The 16536-nt window shown below is 34.8% G+C and overlaps 1 protein-coding gene across 5 annotated transcripts in view; it reads left to right on the top strand.

Moving 5' to 3' along the window:
• NPAS3 (neuronal PAS domain protein 3) overlaps positions 1-16536 on the top strand; it is a 602217-nt gene that overhangs the window by 295619 nt on the left and 290062 nt on the right. For all 5 annotated transcript variants that reach the window (XM_039553021.1, XM_039553020.1, XM_039553024.1 and 2 more), the window contains one exon: positions 8089-8171. In XM_039553021.1, coding sequence (XP_039408955.1) covers positions 8089-8171 — 83 coding nt within the window. The remainder of the gene's footprint in view (positions 1-8088; positions 8172-16536) is intronic.

Here is a 16536-nt window from a genome sequence, read left to right as displayed (position 1 = left end):
TTGACTTCCTGTGCAGACACTTGACAGTGATAGCATAGTCCTCACAGCATACAGTACTCTAGCCCATTAACAATGGAATATTGGAGTCTTCAAGTACTGTGGATATAACAATAAAAGTTCAATGAGAATCTAATAGAAAAATGCTAGTTATAAAGCATCTTATTAAGTGTTTTCCTTATTCATTTACTTTTTTGTTACCACAGAGGAAATAAGTATTTTTTTTTTGTCTGTCAGGAGTTGCATTTTACCACTGAGCACTGAAAAAATTTGTCATTAAAACGATGCAGTGAGCCCACCAAAATCATGGGAGAAGTACGGAAGGAAAAGAAGGCTGTGCAAGAAAGCAGACCTCAGTATAGAAGGGTCCAATAAGGGGAAGCTGGATATGTTTCAGTGTTAGTGAAAACAGAGAAGGATGTGAACTACAGCTTGCCAATTTTCAACACACCACTGTCTAAGGCATAAAAAGGCAATTGTATTGGCTCTAAGGAGGAGCAGCTTGCCTGTTTTGTTCACAGAATATTCTGAAATAACATTGCCAGAATTTAAGACAACAAAAGAAGGGGAGACATAACAAAGCAGGATTTCTTCTTGACTTTCAGAAATATATTATACCTTGCTTCATGTAGATAGAACAGCTTTTGGTCGTCTTGACATACTAGTGGCATATGAAAGCCCTGTGGATGGATGGAGCGTTAGATTGGAAGTAATAAGGTTGTGCCTGACTTACCTCCGCATTTGTAGCAGATGTTACAAATGTCATAACATGAACCTTTGGGATCAGACTGGAAAAAAAAAAGCAAGACAACAGATGTAGGCCTCTTAGTTTTACCAGCAAGTATAGTCTGACACTATATAACACTGTTCTGACTTGATGTTAATACCCTGTCCTCCTCCTGAGAACGGAATCAGTGACACTAGCCATTTCTGTAGCATTGGAGCTGTAAAGGGGTGACAGCAGTTTTCTTTTCAGAGGAATTTTGATACTAGTTTTAAAATAAGACAATAGAACTATTACTCCAGTAAGGGTCTTACTGTGATATCTGAATAAGTAATCCAGACTCATCACTCATTTCCTCATGCTGTCATAAGGTTTATGCATTTTTCTGCTGGTAGAGCCAAATCTCTCAGAGTGGACATTTATCTAAACACTGATAAATTCCTAGGTTTTAAGCCTTTGATTCACCCCACCTTTGTGTGTCCCTCTGCCTTCCCTCACCCATCTGTCTCTACTTCATCTCTCTCTCTTCCATACTTCTGCAGACTTTATCCTGGTCTCTTTCCAGCAGATGGATTTCCTGGGAAGCTCCTATCTCACTTTAATTAATTTTCTTCTCCTGCTATTGATTTGAATTGAAAGTATCTGTTCTTTACTTTCTGTGTTGTCCCCTACATGATGGAGACTGTAGGAAGTTATTCATTCCTTCTGTTTCTCACTAGTTTTTGCCAATGTTCCTGTATTTCATGGGAGGGGAATAAAATGAATGCAGGAGTATGGGCCCTTGTATTTTTTTCCCCCTGTGCTTCAATTTAAAGCAGGGGTGATTCTGTCTGCCACATCACTCCCTCAGGTGCTGCCATTCTTGAACTGGAGGCTTAGCCCTCTCCCTGAAGAATTTCATTGTCAGGGAGAAGAGGGGGGGTTCTCCCATGAAGAATTTTAATCACCCTGTCTGTAGCCCTTTTGAAGGAGGCACAATAGTTCCTATAGTAACTACTACAGTGTGGGAGAAAGGCCAGTGCTCCCGCCCCCAGCCACAGATGGAGAACTCTCTTTGCTTAGATGACTGGAAATTCTTGCACAGCAAAGATTTCATCCTTTACAGTGAACAGAAAAAAAAAAATCTCTTAAATAAACTCTTAAAATGTGCAAGTATGTGCTAATTAAGAAACAGTGCTAGTTATCAAAGAGAGAACACAAAATATACTTATTTCATTGTTGGGGTTTCTAATTTTAAGAAGTTTGGAAAAGAGGAAAAATAAAGAGATATTTAGGACTTAAGAAACTTTGTCTCCTCCTCCCACCCACCCTACCCCCACTCCCTAGAGAACAAATCCTGTGGGAAGGAGGAGACCTATAAACCAAATGAAAGTAATTGGAAAAGGAACAGTCTCCCAAAACAGATGAAAACTTACCCTAAGACAGTCACTTATCTAGTTTCTTTTTTCCATTAATTTTGAATGTTTCTCAAGGGAAAGACATATTATGTTTTCAAATTCATTTATTCCAGTTCAATTAACAAGTGATATAATACTTTTGGCTTTTTTGACAACATTTCAATTTGATGAGTTTTAAGTTATTGAAACTAAATATCTATTTTTAAATTTTTTTTAAAGTATTAAGCAACTTGAATTTGAAAAGCAAGTTTTCTAAAAATTCTTTTAATTCCTTGAGCTTTTTTAGAGCTGAACTATTGAAAATAATAAAGCACACCTGTAATTGTGTTATATAATACTTTCATTAATTAACCAGTACATTCTTGACAACCAATTGGTTATTCTACGGAAAGTTTAGGTTCACTTTCTCTGCCATGGATTCCCCAGTAATGAATTCATGTTCTTTACCAGTGACCAGAAGATGGATATCTAGAATATTAGGCATTCTTGTACACAAAAATATAGTTTTTAAGTGCTGTTGTTAGCTTTGTAAGTTGATTATCATATGTTGCATTATACATCTTACATGTGGTCCTTTGTGACAAATTTGTTCTGATACTTTATTGCTGTGATACTTCGTTGGTAATGGCACAGTATTAATGATTCCCATAGCTTTACTAAACCAAGATAAAATACCTTTCCACATATGTTGCTGTTCCATCTAGGATTTATTTCTTTTTCCCATCTGTCAAGGTGGATAAGAGACCTAAATTTTGGATTGTATGATGGCTTATGGTGAGGTAACTGGTGACATAAATTTCTTTTGACACCCTTTCCAAATCAGAGGGCAACTGCCCTCCAAATTATCTCGCTTTAGATCAGGTTCTGAATATACATCTTGTATACCTGATGTCCTCAACCTCCAAGCAGAGAGGTCCTCTTTTGCTGGAGATTTCTTTCAAAACATAATCAGTCTTAAATGGGATAGCAAGGAACAATCAATGGAAAAATATTCATCAAAAGGATGAACATGAAGCAAAGTAATTATTTTTTTAAAAAAGCTTCTGTGAATATTTGTGTGCAGAAATACTGGAGTGTAATATTGTTTATACTTCATCCGTCCCTGAGACTAAATCCTCTGTTGTTCGGTTTAGCCCTGCAGTCAGTGTCTCTGTCTTCTCTAAAACACAGCTTTTAAAACTTTCCAAATTACTCGTTATGTCTCATCAGAAAGCCCCAAGATTTCAAGATGACATCACACCTCTTCCTGTAAAACCACCTTGATTGCCGCTTTCACCTCCATTTTCTCTCATGAACATTTGGAGTTCTACATAGAAATTACAAAATATGCATCTTCATATAGAATCTCCTCTACACCAAGGCAAATATATTAGAAATTGTATTGCCATTTCTATAGATCTTTCTTTCTACTCTGAATGAAAAAAAATTTACGTTCTGGGAAAGAATATTTAAAAGATTGTAGCCACACTCATGCTGTGAACTGTTTTACATGTACAGTCATCTGAGAAAATTCAGACCACTCTGCTTCTTAAGCTCTCTCATCTGAAGCCATCATGTATTTTGTTGATACCTATGGGGAAAAATATTAGCCAACCCTATGTAAAGCTTCTGTGCAATTAGCCTGATATGGTTACATATTTTGTGAATAAAGCTGATACTATTCTTTTTTTAGTGGGATGTTTATAAACTTTCATATTTATGTAGATCTGCTTTGCTAATTAAAGTGTGACTTTATTGGCAGCCACAATTAGAGCTCTTCAAGATGAGCTCTGGTTTTTTATAATTCTTCAGACAGCAGATTGTCTAAAAGGTTGTAGTGCAATGGCCCTATGTCCTCTTCTGCTTCCAAGTGGACAAAAAGTTCTTCTTAGAAAAATCAAAAAAAATTAAATTAAAAATATAAGGACTTTGATGCTAATTGAGAAAAAGCTTTTAGGAGTAAATAAAGGTTAAGCAAAATGAATTTAAAAGTTCAGTATTGTTTTTAAACTATTATTAAAACAAAAGAATTTAAAAACTCTTGGTTTGAATTTTCCAAAACTTTCTGCAAATGCAGTTTATGTTGAGGGGTGTCACACAAAGTCTCACAAAATATTTTGGGGGGAAATTGATAATTTTGTTCATGTTCTGCTCCTCCATTCCTAGCGATCAAAGAATACTGCTTCTATCTTATTAGAACTCTGTCTTCACTAGTAGAAAGTCACAGTGAACATCAGTCTTTGGTCTGTACTCCCACACCTTAGAACTGTGTTTAAGAGAAAATCCTCCCTCTTCAGGATGCATAGAAATCTTTGTTAGGCAGTCTACATTTTTCTTTTCCATGGTTTCCCACTTTCTGTAGCACAATTGCAAATACTCTTGAGGTTGCATTAAGCATGCTTAGACTGCCCCCAAGACACTCTGAAAGGGAGGTGGTTCTTCCTTCACCTCACACACAGCCAGATTAGTCATTGAGGGAGGAAATTTAAAGAGGAATTATGGAAAAGTTAGAATTTTTTGTTATGGAATAATCTTATGCCAGGAATAGACATGTCAGTTTGGATAGTAAAAGTCCTAGTCCAATGCCATGGAAAGTAAAATATTTTAGAAGACAAGTTTTTCTGCTCCAGCACTGCAAAGTGCATATGTGAAAGCAATCTTTCTATCTTCTTGTCACTATTAACAGTCAATATTTAGTACAAATATTGTTTCAGCCAACTTTTTGATTAACCACCACAATTGTACATTGAAGTGTTAAATGTTGTCAACTAAATGTAAGCAATACAAAATATGACCCCATGTGAAAAAATCTATTCAGAGATGTTTGGTCGTAACACTAAAATAGGAGAAGCTTGGAATAATTTAACCTGGGTTTGGAACATGTTTCCATTGTGACTCCTGCAGTTTGGAACACATCCTTCAGCCTTCTCCACATCCTAATTTCCCCTGCTTCCTGTAACTCAAAAGAAGAAATTTATTTCATGCATTCAGTATTTTGTTTCTGTGAAGAGTCTGTATTTGAAAGGGAATCCACACTTCTAAAAAAGATGTGCATCCACACCTTTAGGTCTGTGAAGGTTGTTGAGCTACTTTGATTTATAGATGTCCTGAAATAAATCTTAAATCTCTTGCTTTTCAAGTTTACTGTGAGCGGCTGAGCTGTGGTTGCTGATGGTTCCATCCCCAGGGTGAGAGATTTAGATGACTGGCTGTGGCTTGTGTGACGGAAGCCAGTTCAGTATTTATAGTTTATGTTTGGAAATTTTAGAATAAAATAACATTGGGTCTGCTTTTTAATCCAGCTGTTTCAGTCTATGTCTTCCTTTCGTCTATTGGCATGCCAACAATTCATTCAGTACAAATAAGAGGTTTTGTGCTGTGACTGGACTGTGAGATTGCCATGTTTCTGAAAGGTATCAATGTGGTATGCATTTATATATCCAAAATAGCATATTTCTTCTCCTGCAAATAGGCATCAAGAAAACTTGAAAGCTCAAGTAAATAAAATAATGAGACAATGAATCCAGATGATCAGGTAATTTAAGTTTCCCTTGTTCTGTATTTGTCTGAATAGTCTTGTCTCATTCTTCAAAATATGAAGAACGATCGTTATGGAAATGCATGAAATAAAGTGCATATTTAACATCTATTCACTTATCAAAAAAGAGTTGCAGCATGGCTACCAGAAACATAATGGTTCTCTGTGTAACATATTATTGTGGTTGTAAAATTAGGAACTGTCATTAGAACTCCACGTCACCTGACTGAGAGCAAGACACATAAATCCAAGAGTTCTAGTGCTACGAAAATGTCAGTGAACTGAATGGCATGAAAGTACTACAAGATATTTGTCTACATGTATGCTAGCCACAAGTATGCAGTCATCGATACAGGATTTAAGTGACATATTTTAAAGCTAAGATCTGACCCTCTCTTGTTTTCTAGTTAAAACTCCCTGACCTTAAAGTGATTTCATTTGAGGTATAGAACTGAGGGTCCCAATTGCGAGGGACTGATGACTTACCTGTAAGTGTCATTTAAGGTTCAAGATACCGTTTTAAAGAGTGTTGCACTGACTTCAGGCACTTCATTCAAATTATGATACTTAAATGCTAAAAGCCCTGCAATTGATATCATAAAATTGGATTCAATATGTAATGGATACACTTTAAAATGGTAGAAGATGGTAATGTAAGGATATGGGCAGGAAACAGAAAATTAAGTGAAAGAAAAATTCCAAATGGTGGTGTGTTCAGACAATGTGTGGAAAATATAACAGTCTAGATGGAAGAATGAAAGGACCTAAAGGATTTCAGGGAGGTTTTGCAGGTTTACAGGCTGGGGGATTTTTTGGTCTTTACAATGCTGTTATGGAGGCTACTATGAAGCAATGTCTAGCAAGCCAAACCTGAAATTGCTTTTTTTGTTTCTGATAGAATATATATGAAATAACCATACAAAGCGTCATGCTAACTGACAGCAATCATGATCAGAATACTAAAAATCTTTACAGTGCTATGTATTTTGTTTAGTCCTACAACTAAAGCTAAAGGTTTTCTGAGAAATATAGTCCTGAAGATTTTCTTTTAAGGTATTAGTATCTATGTCCTTGAATATGAGAAAAGAGGAGGACTTAGAAAATACCAGCTCTACAGCAGTCTCCATTTGTAATTATGAGCTATTGCCTGAATCTATTAGCTATGAAGCCACCTGTTTTCCCAGTATAAATAGCTTAGAATTTCCTGCAAGGAAATTACATGAAACATCAATAAGAAATGATATTACATTTTCAGGTCAATATGACTATCGTTACTTGGCATTTATCTTTTCCTACTGATATCATGTTTGGCAGCCAGTATTATAGAAGACTAAGAAATTGTTGCTCTGTATTTTGTTTCCATTGGTGTTAAATTGGCCTGTTCAGTGATGGCAGTCATTCATTCTGCTTTTTTTAGAGGGTCCTTGATATTTCATTTTTCTTATCATACACTGTAAAGACAGCAATACGTAAAGATGGACTTGTGCTGTGATGGTTTCAGAAGCATTAGTCTCTCATCAGGGTCTTGGGATGTAAATGCTTTTGTACACACTTTAGAAGGGTGCAGAATGAACTTTGCCTCTTCTCTCTGCTATGGATATGCCTGGTTTTGTCACTAAGACAGGAAAGGAAGCTTCCTGCAGCCCTGTGCTGTCTTTTCTGTGCTCTAGCTTTCTCTGATCATGTGGGAAAGATAGCCTAGGCCTAAGAAGAAACCTCAGCTTGCAGTAGATGGCTACATTTGGTTGTATGCAGATTTAATTGCTGGCTTTTTGTTCCTGGCATATAGAGTTTAACAGAATGTTAGGTTCATGATTTCTCAGCCTTTTTTGTATGCTTTGAAGCATAACTACTATTACTTACTTTGCACTTTTAAACTATATAATTTAAATGTAGAAGCTGAAGTTTCATGTACCTATTCCAGCAACTAACATGGATATCTGGGATACTAAAATACTTCTCTACACTGAGGAGAACTTTAATAGAGACGTATTTACAAAAGTTGGGTTTTTAATGTTGGGTTTGTTTCACTTCAGTTTCAAGTAATATGTTCAGATAAACTAATAGAATAAATATCCTAATTAATGAGTAATATTTAGTTCTTATCCCCACATTTCAAAACATTTACATTATGTGTAGCCTCTTTTTCAATAGTATTTTTCACTAAATTCTGCATGCTTTCATCACCATAAACCTACAATGATTTGGGATATATCTGAAAAAACAATTCATTTCCAGATTCATTGGACATTTAAATAGATTGTTTTTTAAAAATCTATTTTTTTTATCCTTCAAATTTGAGTCTGAAATTATACCAATTTTATATACAATGTACAAGGCAAAACTTAACACCGATCTTTTAAGATGCAAAACATTTAAATAGTTAATGTCAGTGATTAGGATGCATGAGAAATGAATGTGCAGACCTTGCAACATAACTTTTTTTTATTCAGTTATAGGTGCCCAGCGCAGGAGAAGTCCCAGTGCCCTTGCCATTGAAGTTTTTGAATCACATTTGGGAAGTCATATTTTACAGGTAAAAAAAATGGCTTTTCCAAGAAAAAATCAAGATAACAACCTAGTCATACTTCTGCCAATAATTTGAATAGTATTCTTGTCAGCACTTATATTAATGAGATTTCTTTTTATGCTAGTATTTCTTCTATTTCAAAAGTCTGTTATTGGGAGATTGTTAATGAGAAGGAGGGCAAGTGTTATTTTAGCTGAATCACAATATTTTGTTGTTTAGAATCATGCAGTAGGTGTTTGCTTGCAGAATGCCCTTATGTATTTGTGTGAATGTGTGTACAAGCTACTGTTTTGTGTTGGTGATTTGTCTTATGTCACATATCAATTTAGGGTTGGGTTTTTTTCCCCACTTTGGTTTATGAGCACTGCTTTTCTCCATGATATCCCAGTTGTCACAATTATATGTCACAAATTTGGAGCAATCTGCAGAGGTTAAAAAATTAACAGAAGCATGCCTCTTAGATCTTCTTAGCTGTGGGCTAAAAACTAATCTGGTATTTGTCAAACAATTTCGTCACATGGCAAAAGTCATCATATTCCAGGAAGACTCAACTGAAAACCAATGACCTGATGGAAACATTCTTGTGCATGATTTATTTTACCAGGGTAACTACAATCTTTCCTAGGTTGAAGTAATCAAAAGTGGAGTCCAAGCAGTTAAGAAGAAAATGTGATGTGCTTTGCAGCAAGGCAAACCCAGCCCTATGGAAATAAAACCCACATAGTTTTTCCTAAGTGTGGCACTGAATAACTGCTCTTATTTAGCAATGTACACAGCTTCTCAATGCAAATATCTTGTCTGGTGTATTATCTTTTGAGAGGTATGAGAGAGGTAAATTAGGATATTATCATGAGAAATATTCCACTTAATTTAAAATGACTGAGAGCTATCTCTCTGTACTAACTCAGCTGTGGTATTCAAAAGCACTATAGATAATGTCAGAATTTTCACGTCTTTATAAAGTAACTAAATGCAGAATAGCAACAAAGATAATTTTAGGAAAACATGAAATTAACTAGTAGAATTAATTTCTCTTTGGAACAAGAATCATGAATGAAGTGATTTGCTTAGTTGTGCACTCTTGGCAGAGGTCTGGGTCAAGTTTTTGATTCTGTAAGCAAATACTTTTGTTGTAGTTACTGTGTCAGAGATCTGCACCAGTATCTACAGTACTGTGTTTGCATATTAGGCAGAAAGATTGCTATGCTGTCTGATACATGTAGAAAAAAATGAAGAACTAGAAGTTTTGTGATATTTAGGTTTATGTAGTTTGTCAGTATGTTGAGTGTGTAAACATATCATATAACCTAAAGGTATGTTTTTTACAATATTTTTTTATAACTAATATATAAATAAAACCTCATTGAGACTGATTTATTAACACTCTTTAAGAATTAGGTATGACTCTTATGGATGAAAAGGAAAAAACCTAGGATGGCCACTTTGAAAACTACCTCATCTTTGAGTTTTTCACTTATTGTGTATTAAAACAATTAGTGACTTTCATACTTGTTTAAACTAGATTCCACTTTTTTTTTTTTAATCTATTTGTGATAAATTAAGGTGTTTTCAGGATATAACTTTATCGTACTACTACTAAGAAAAACCCTGTATTGCACTTGTACTCAAAACTGAGGATTTAAAATCAAAGTTACCATCAGCATTGTATTGAGTATCTGTTGAGGTATGGTTTTTTCCAAGAGGGTGATGCTTTTATCAAATTACTTCCATGAATCTCTCAATTGATAATAGAAAGTTCTACTCTGATATTTGCGAGATAGGCTGTTGATGATGAATAAAGGACAAAATGAATTAGTAGTGGTGACAGGTTTATCATGACATGTTAAGATTTTGTGTTATTTTAGCAGAGCAATCAACCCTGGGGAGGAAAACCTGGGTCATGCATTCAAATGCACCATTTCTAAACAGATCAGAATGAACTTCAAAGTACTGCTTTGTGGTCTAATAGGTAGAAATATAATCACCAGAAAACAAAATGCTTTTTAAAACAACAATTGGACAGATTCTGTGGTGGAATACAGTTCTAACATGTTCTCACCTAGTCTGCTACTCATAGAAAATATTTTCAAATAAGTATCATGATAAGTATTGTTTGCAAGTGAAGTAAACAACCTTGATTATACCTTGGGAGTTTTGATTTCAAAGTCTGCTATCTGAAGAATTTGAATTAATAGTTTGTGTAATCCTTTTTACTAATAATATTTTGAAGACTCAATTTAGGCTCAGAAATTAAGGAGCCTTTCTAATCCTTTTAATATTTTGATACTTCAAAATTTATTGACAGGCCAATAAGCATAATACAGTAGATTTTTTTAAAGTGGGTATAGTTTATTTATAGTGATGTTACAAAAACAGAAATGGAGGTACATCTTGTGATATTTTTACATCTTGAGTCTACAAGCAGGTAGTGTCAGTCATGTCTATCTATACATTATATACATTAGTCATGTCCATGTATATTAAATCCATATATTTACATATAATCTTTAGTCATCATTGAATGAAGAATGCCTTAATCCATAACAATTTTTTTAGTATTAAGGAAGCAAATGTTTAAGTACTGCTAAATTGATAATTGATACAGGTACTAAAGGTTTTCTCCCATATGCAGTTAAGTACAGAAAAGTAAAGCTCTGCCCATCATGAGAAAAGTAAAAGTTAAAAAGTTACTGATTTTGATCTGGGATAACATTTGTGCCTAGGGATCATACAGTTAATTCTGTTCCATTAATTGCAGACTTCATCAGTGCCAAAAAAAATCAGAGCACTATTACCTTTACATAAATTCAGAGATGAAAAAGTGAGTAAAAACCCTGCTAAAAGCAAATTTAATACTTTTAAAGGGCTTCATTTACATAAGGCTGGATGCATCTTTGCATTTGTCTTTTGTACAAATCTAGATATACAAAGAGGCTTTTTTATTTTGCTGACATATGAAATCCAACAGTCATGCACAACCTCACTGTGAGAGTGGTGAGGCACTGGCACAGGTTGCCCAGAGAATCCGTGTCTCCCCCATCCCTGGCAGTGTTTAAGGCCAGGTTGGATGGGGCTTTGAGCAATCTGGTCCAGTGGAAGGTTCTCTGCCCATGACAGGGGGGTTGGAACTAGATGATCTTTAAGGAACCTCTTAATCCAAACCAGTCTAAAATTCTATGATTCTATGTCAAAAAATCTCCAAGCCACAGCTGATTGCTGTATATCATGCTGAAGAGATTCTCAGTGGTAGGTTTGAAGCCAAAGCCACTATCCACTCAGTACTTGTGGAAAAGAAGACACCACAAAAGATTTCTCAAACACTATTACATCAGAATCTTCATGTCAGTGTAATGTCTTTTAAATGTTTTCCAAGTAAAAGCACCTGAATTATGAGTAGTAGAATAGGATGTAATGGAGGAGAAAAATAGATAATGGCAATATGTTAATTAATTTTTGACAAGATTTTCGATTTGCCAAATTATGGGCGTTGTTTTTCTTATCTTGTACATTCCTTTTCTTCTGAAAAGTGGTGTTATAATGAGAATAGACCTCTTCTGTTTTATATTTCTTCATATGTATCTGTCTATCAACTAAATCCAGTAAAAAAATTATTTCTGGTACCTCCTATTAAAAATTTGGCTGAAATTGGTTGTAAAAATTAGCAAGATTTTAATCAGATTTTCAGGATCTCTGAATTTTTCTCTGTAACTTCATTGCTATTGAGAAGGTGTGGAAAAGGGTCAGTAACCCCATATTCTTCTTATAATCAGGAATGATCAGGAAATGTAGAACTAAATATAGAGAAAAGGGAAAGTTAGTGAATATATTTGCATATGCAAATTAGCTTAATTGATACTGCTTGCCTCTACAGGGATTTTTCATTACAAACTGGAGTGCTACATTGTTCAGCTCATATTGAGTAATTTAGTAACTAATGAGACCAGTTTGCACTAATTTGCATATGATAAATGAGCTTAATTGCAGTAAATAACTTGGAGGCATAATTACTTAATTTTCCTGTGTTGCATGGCTTTTAAGTTCACGTATGAACAACTCAAGATAATTTTGCATATTTAAATTAGTTGCTTTTAAAATTCTTGAACAAAAAAGAACACACCTTACAATTTGAACTGTAAAACAATTAAAAGTATAAGGTACAGTATTTTCAAATAAAATTTAATATTTTAAAAATATATGTTTCTTCCTTTAAAAATACCAGTGCCTTTTTAAAGACTAAATATTTGGAATCAATCACAATGGAGTAGTTTTAAAGTCAAGAAAGATGGTATAAGTAGTAATAATAATAGGAGTGTGTATCTGAACTGTAATGAGCAGTACACATTTTGTATGTCTGCATACAAGAGTGATAACTCTCATAATTGCATTCTTTGCTTCAGCAGTGCCTATTCAAGTGTTAAGAAACTCTAACACCTTCATATAGCATTATGTACACATTTCATACACAGTAACACAGACATTAGTTGTCTTAGATTGTCTATGCTGCCCTACCTCATTTTGTGTGAAGAAATCCTTAAAGTGGACAGATACTGAGGTGTCAGTGCAACAAAAAGTGTATCTTCTTTTTCTTTTTGTAGGCTTGTTCAATTGCGAGCACTGGCATGAATAACCGTTATGATGTAGATTGGTACCATGAGTTTCAAACCACACAAACGAAAACAAAGAAACAAACAAACCAAACCAAACCCAAAATCAAACTAATTGGAAGATCATAGTTAATTTCTGCCATGTCCCTGAAGTTATTGCGCATTAGATAATTTTGATAAATTTCATTGCATTGACCTACTGAACTAGACAGAGAAAAAAAGCCAACTACCAATCTCATTTATTTCCATAGCAAGATCTGTTGTGCACCCGTGATTTACAAGTGGATGACAACTACTGAATTCTCCATCTGTTCCATAAAGGTGCCCACCTACCTTCCCAGAAGCTTTTCATAAGCCTTGTTGAATGTTATCTTGGAAATTTTATGAGACTCGCATCTCCCTTTTTACTTTGTGTTGTACCTTTCTCTTCCATTAAGAAAGTATTTTGTGGTGAACAAAGATCTTTGTAATTGCAGTATCAGATTCAATGAGAGAAAAAAAATCAGGTTCCCATTAAGATCCAAGGAAAGACAACCTCAGTGAAAATAATCTGACCCTATAGGTTGTATTCTTCATTGAGTCAAAAGTCACAAACTACAAACCACTTAGCTTGAATGAAGTGGTTGACAATGTACAGAGGATATCTGTAGTGGATGTCCAGTTGTGTCCAAGATGACCCAACAAAGTCATCTGAAATATGCACAAGGCCTGTAAGCCCTTGTTTTACTTCCTAGAAACCTCCGTATCACCACAGCCTTGATCATGGAATGTCATCCTAGAATGGGAGCAGAATTTGAAGTACTTGGAAGCTACAAATGGCTCAAATGCTGCAATTTGGCTTTTTGCAGTAGTCCCAGACTTTCCACACATGAAAGGCAGTCTTGTATTTTGTAAACATACTTCACATGCTTTTCACTCCACTGGAAGCCTCTGCTTGTGGATGGAACCTCATGGAAGATTTAATTATCTCTTTACCTTCATCCTATAGAGAGGCCACGGGCTATTAAACCCATTGATGTTTTAGCTTTTCTTTATTTAAAGTCAACAAATAAGCAAACCACCCATATCCTATAGATGTAAGAAGCCCAATGGATTGCTAGTATTGTGAACAATTGAATAATGCCTCTCATCCTAATTGTTTGATATTCTTTTTCTAATTATTTTTATTAATGTATCCAACACTGTAATATTAAGACTGACTTGAAACTGTACAAATATAACCTATTTGTCAGTTTAGTATACTACTGTGCTTTAGAGAGTGGCCCTTATTAATTGTGAGGTAAATGTGCAGATCTGTGCAACATTTGTGGTTTCTAGTGAATCATTCCAGGTGATGCCAGTACCATATAGAGTAGCTGAGACTATATCTAGGTCACTGGGTTGTTTTCTGGAGCACGTCAGATAAGCTTAAGTTTCTCATGAAAGAGGAAAATTAATGTTTCTTCACTCCAAGTGAGCACTCTAACAATCTTCTGTTTGCAGGTAGCTAGTACCCCATCCACTTGCACTCCTAAACTAAAGTAAAACTGTACTAAAATTGTGTTCAGGAGGCTGATCCCATCCTACTCTTCAAGCTGTGTAATAGCTGCAAATAACAGATTGAATCATATTTGTGATACTCTCAGAATTATTCATGGTCACATGAATGATCAACTGAATGCTAACAAAGATTGTTAATACCTCAGTAGTTACAAAACAAAAGGCCTTTTCCCATCTTACACCAGAAAAATTGGAAGTTGTTATCAGGAAAATTTTTTCACATACTCCTCAAGTTAATGTAGTTTTGTCATCCAGTTTGTAATTCAATGTTGTCAAATACAGAAGGTGTAGAAAGAAATACCAAATTTGAAGGGAACTTTCATACCATTTCTCTGCTGTCCAAATGGGTCTTGTCCTTTATTTCTGTCACTATTTTTGTAGAATTATAGACATACTTTTTAGAACAATGGTATTTTATCAAGCTTTCTAGACAGAAAGTAGAAAGAATTCACTATACAGTTTCACTACAGTATTCAATTATGTTTGGAAGATGTTGCTATTAACCCATAATAACTAGATTAGAATATAATGATACAATGGCACTATTAATTTTTTAAAAAATCATCTTCCTGGAGAACATGTGGGTAAAGTTCTCTGTACATTACAAATATGTGTGTTAAGCATGCAACCAGTTTGGATTGGGCAAAATCCATGAAAATGTTTTGTTAAGGCAAATTAGAGAACAGTAAACAGAGCAAGTTGTTTACATTTTTGCAGTAGTGAACAACTGTGTATGGTACAAGAGTTGCACACAACAGGGTAATGCAAAACCAGAACTTTCTCCTGAACTGAAAAAAGTACCAATACTTTGCCTTGTAAGCCCATTGTTAGTTAGGTATTAAAATCAGCCAAGCAGTATGAATAATCATAAGTGAACCAGATACATAGTTCTAAAATTTTTCATCCCCCACAAATGTTGTGTAAAATTTTTTTGTGTTTTAATTAGATAGAGGCAATAGAAAAAAAAGAAGCCGACTGGATAGGCTATAGCTGAATGGAAATCTCATTTCTTCCAATATTTGAATTATTAGAGGGAGTCCCATCTGACAAGAAAATTTTAAAAGTGGGAAAAGAGAGAGGAAAGTGTTGGAGTGCTGTAAAATATTAGGGAGAAGATTTATCTTCTCATTTACTATTTTCAGTCATTCTGAGTATTACATAATGAGGTTATCTCTATATAACACTAGTCAACACAGAAATGGTGACACAAGACTAAAGGTGAGGAAGCAGCAGATGGTAGTACTGATGGAGGATTTTTCCAGGCTGTAAAAGGTGTCAGGAGAAAAGACTTCTACTGACTTGGAAATTTGTGAAGGGCAATTGCTAATGATCATGTCAGTGGTACACTTTCTGAGAATGAGGAAGACTTCAGCTTCTTGTCTGCTTTGGGTTAAAGGGGTAGACTACTAACTGACATCTGTTAGCATGTGTCAAAGGCAGACGAAAAGAGGAAAATGTGGAAAGGCTGACAAAACTTAGGGTATGTTGGAGAGCATAGATCTATGCTGTCTGAAAGTAAAAATTTTTGGGATGAAGTAGAGGTTAAGTTATGCATCAGTAGCCAAAAATAAAGTGGAAATTAAAAGATGAATTAAGAGGAAATAGTTGTTGCAGATCAAACCACTCAGCAAAGCAATCCTAAACTTTCTATTCATGAAGAGCTGTGCATACATGCAGTGAGATAGAACAAGTGCACAGTAAGTCAGAACTGAAGGTTTGGAGATCATATAAAAGTTCTATGAGGGAATGATTTCTGTAGGGCATTTGTTGAGTCTACTTTGTGTACTTAAATTTTTTATCTGAACCTCCTAATTGTCAAGTACAGCCTATATTTATGAGCTTTCTTCCTGACATTAAGTGGCATCCAGAGAGTTTGGGTACAAAACCAAATGGAACACCAAATGCTCTCAATAAAATGTAGTCCAGAAATTGAGCACAGGGTAGAAAAAAACACATTTATTTAATCTACATCTCTATCCAAAATAAAAAGCATTTAGTGTGCAACCATGTTTTCTCTAGAATAGTTGATTATACAGTTTAATTTAGTAATTCTGAAACACTGAGATAACAGTAATAAATGGGATGCTGTAGTGCCTTACTATAAACTGAAAAATGATGGATTTATGATGTAAAAGATGCATATATACTGATGAAAGTACAACTTTCTAGAAAAGATACAATTGTAAGTGGACAGAACCAAAGAATATTAAATTAGGAACAAAATCTAA

This window comes from Corvus cornix, chromosome 5, assembly GCF_000738735.6.
Source record: "Corvus cornix cornix isolate S_Up_H32 chromosome 5, ASM73873v5, whole genome shotgun sequence".
NCBI lineage: Eukaryota > Metazoa > Chordata > Aves > Passeriformes > Corvidae > Corvus > Corvus cornix.
This window is presented reverse-complemented; position numbering and strand designations above follow the sequence as displayed.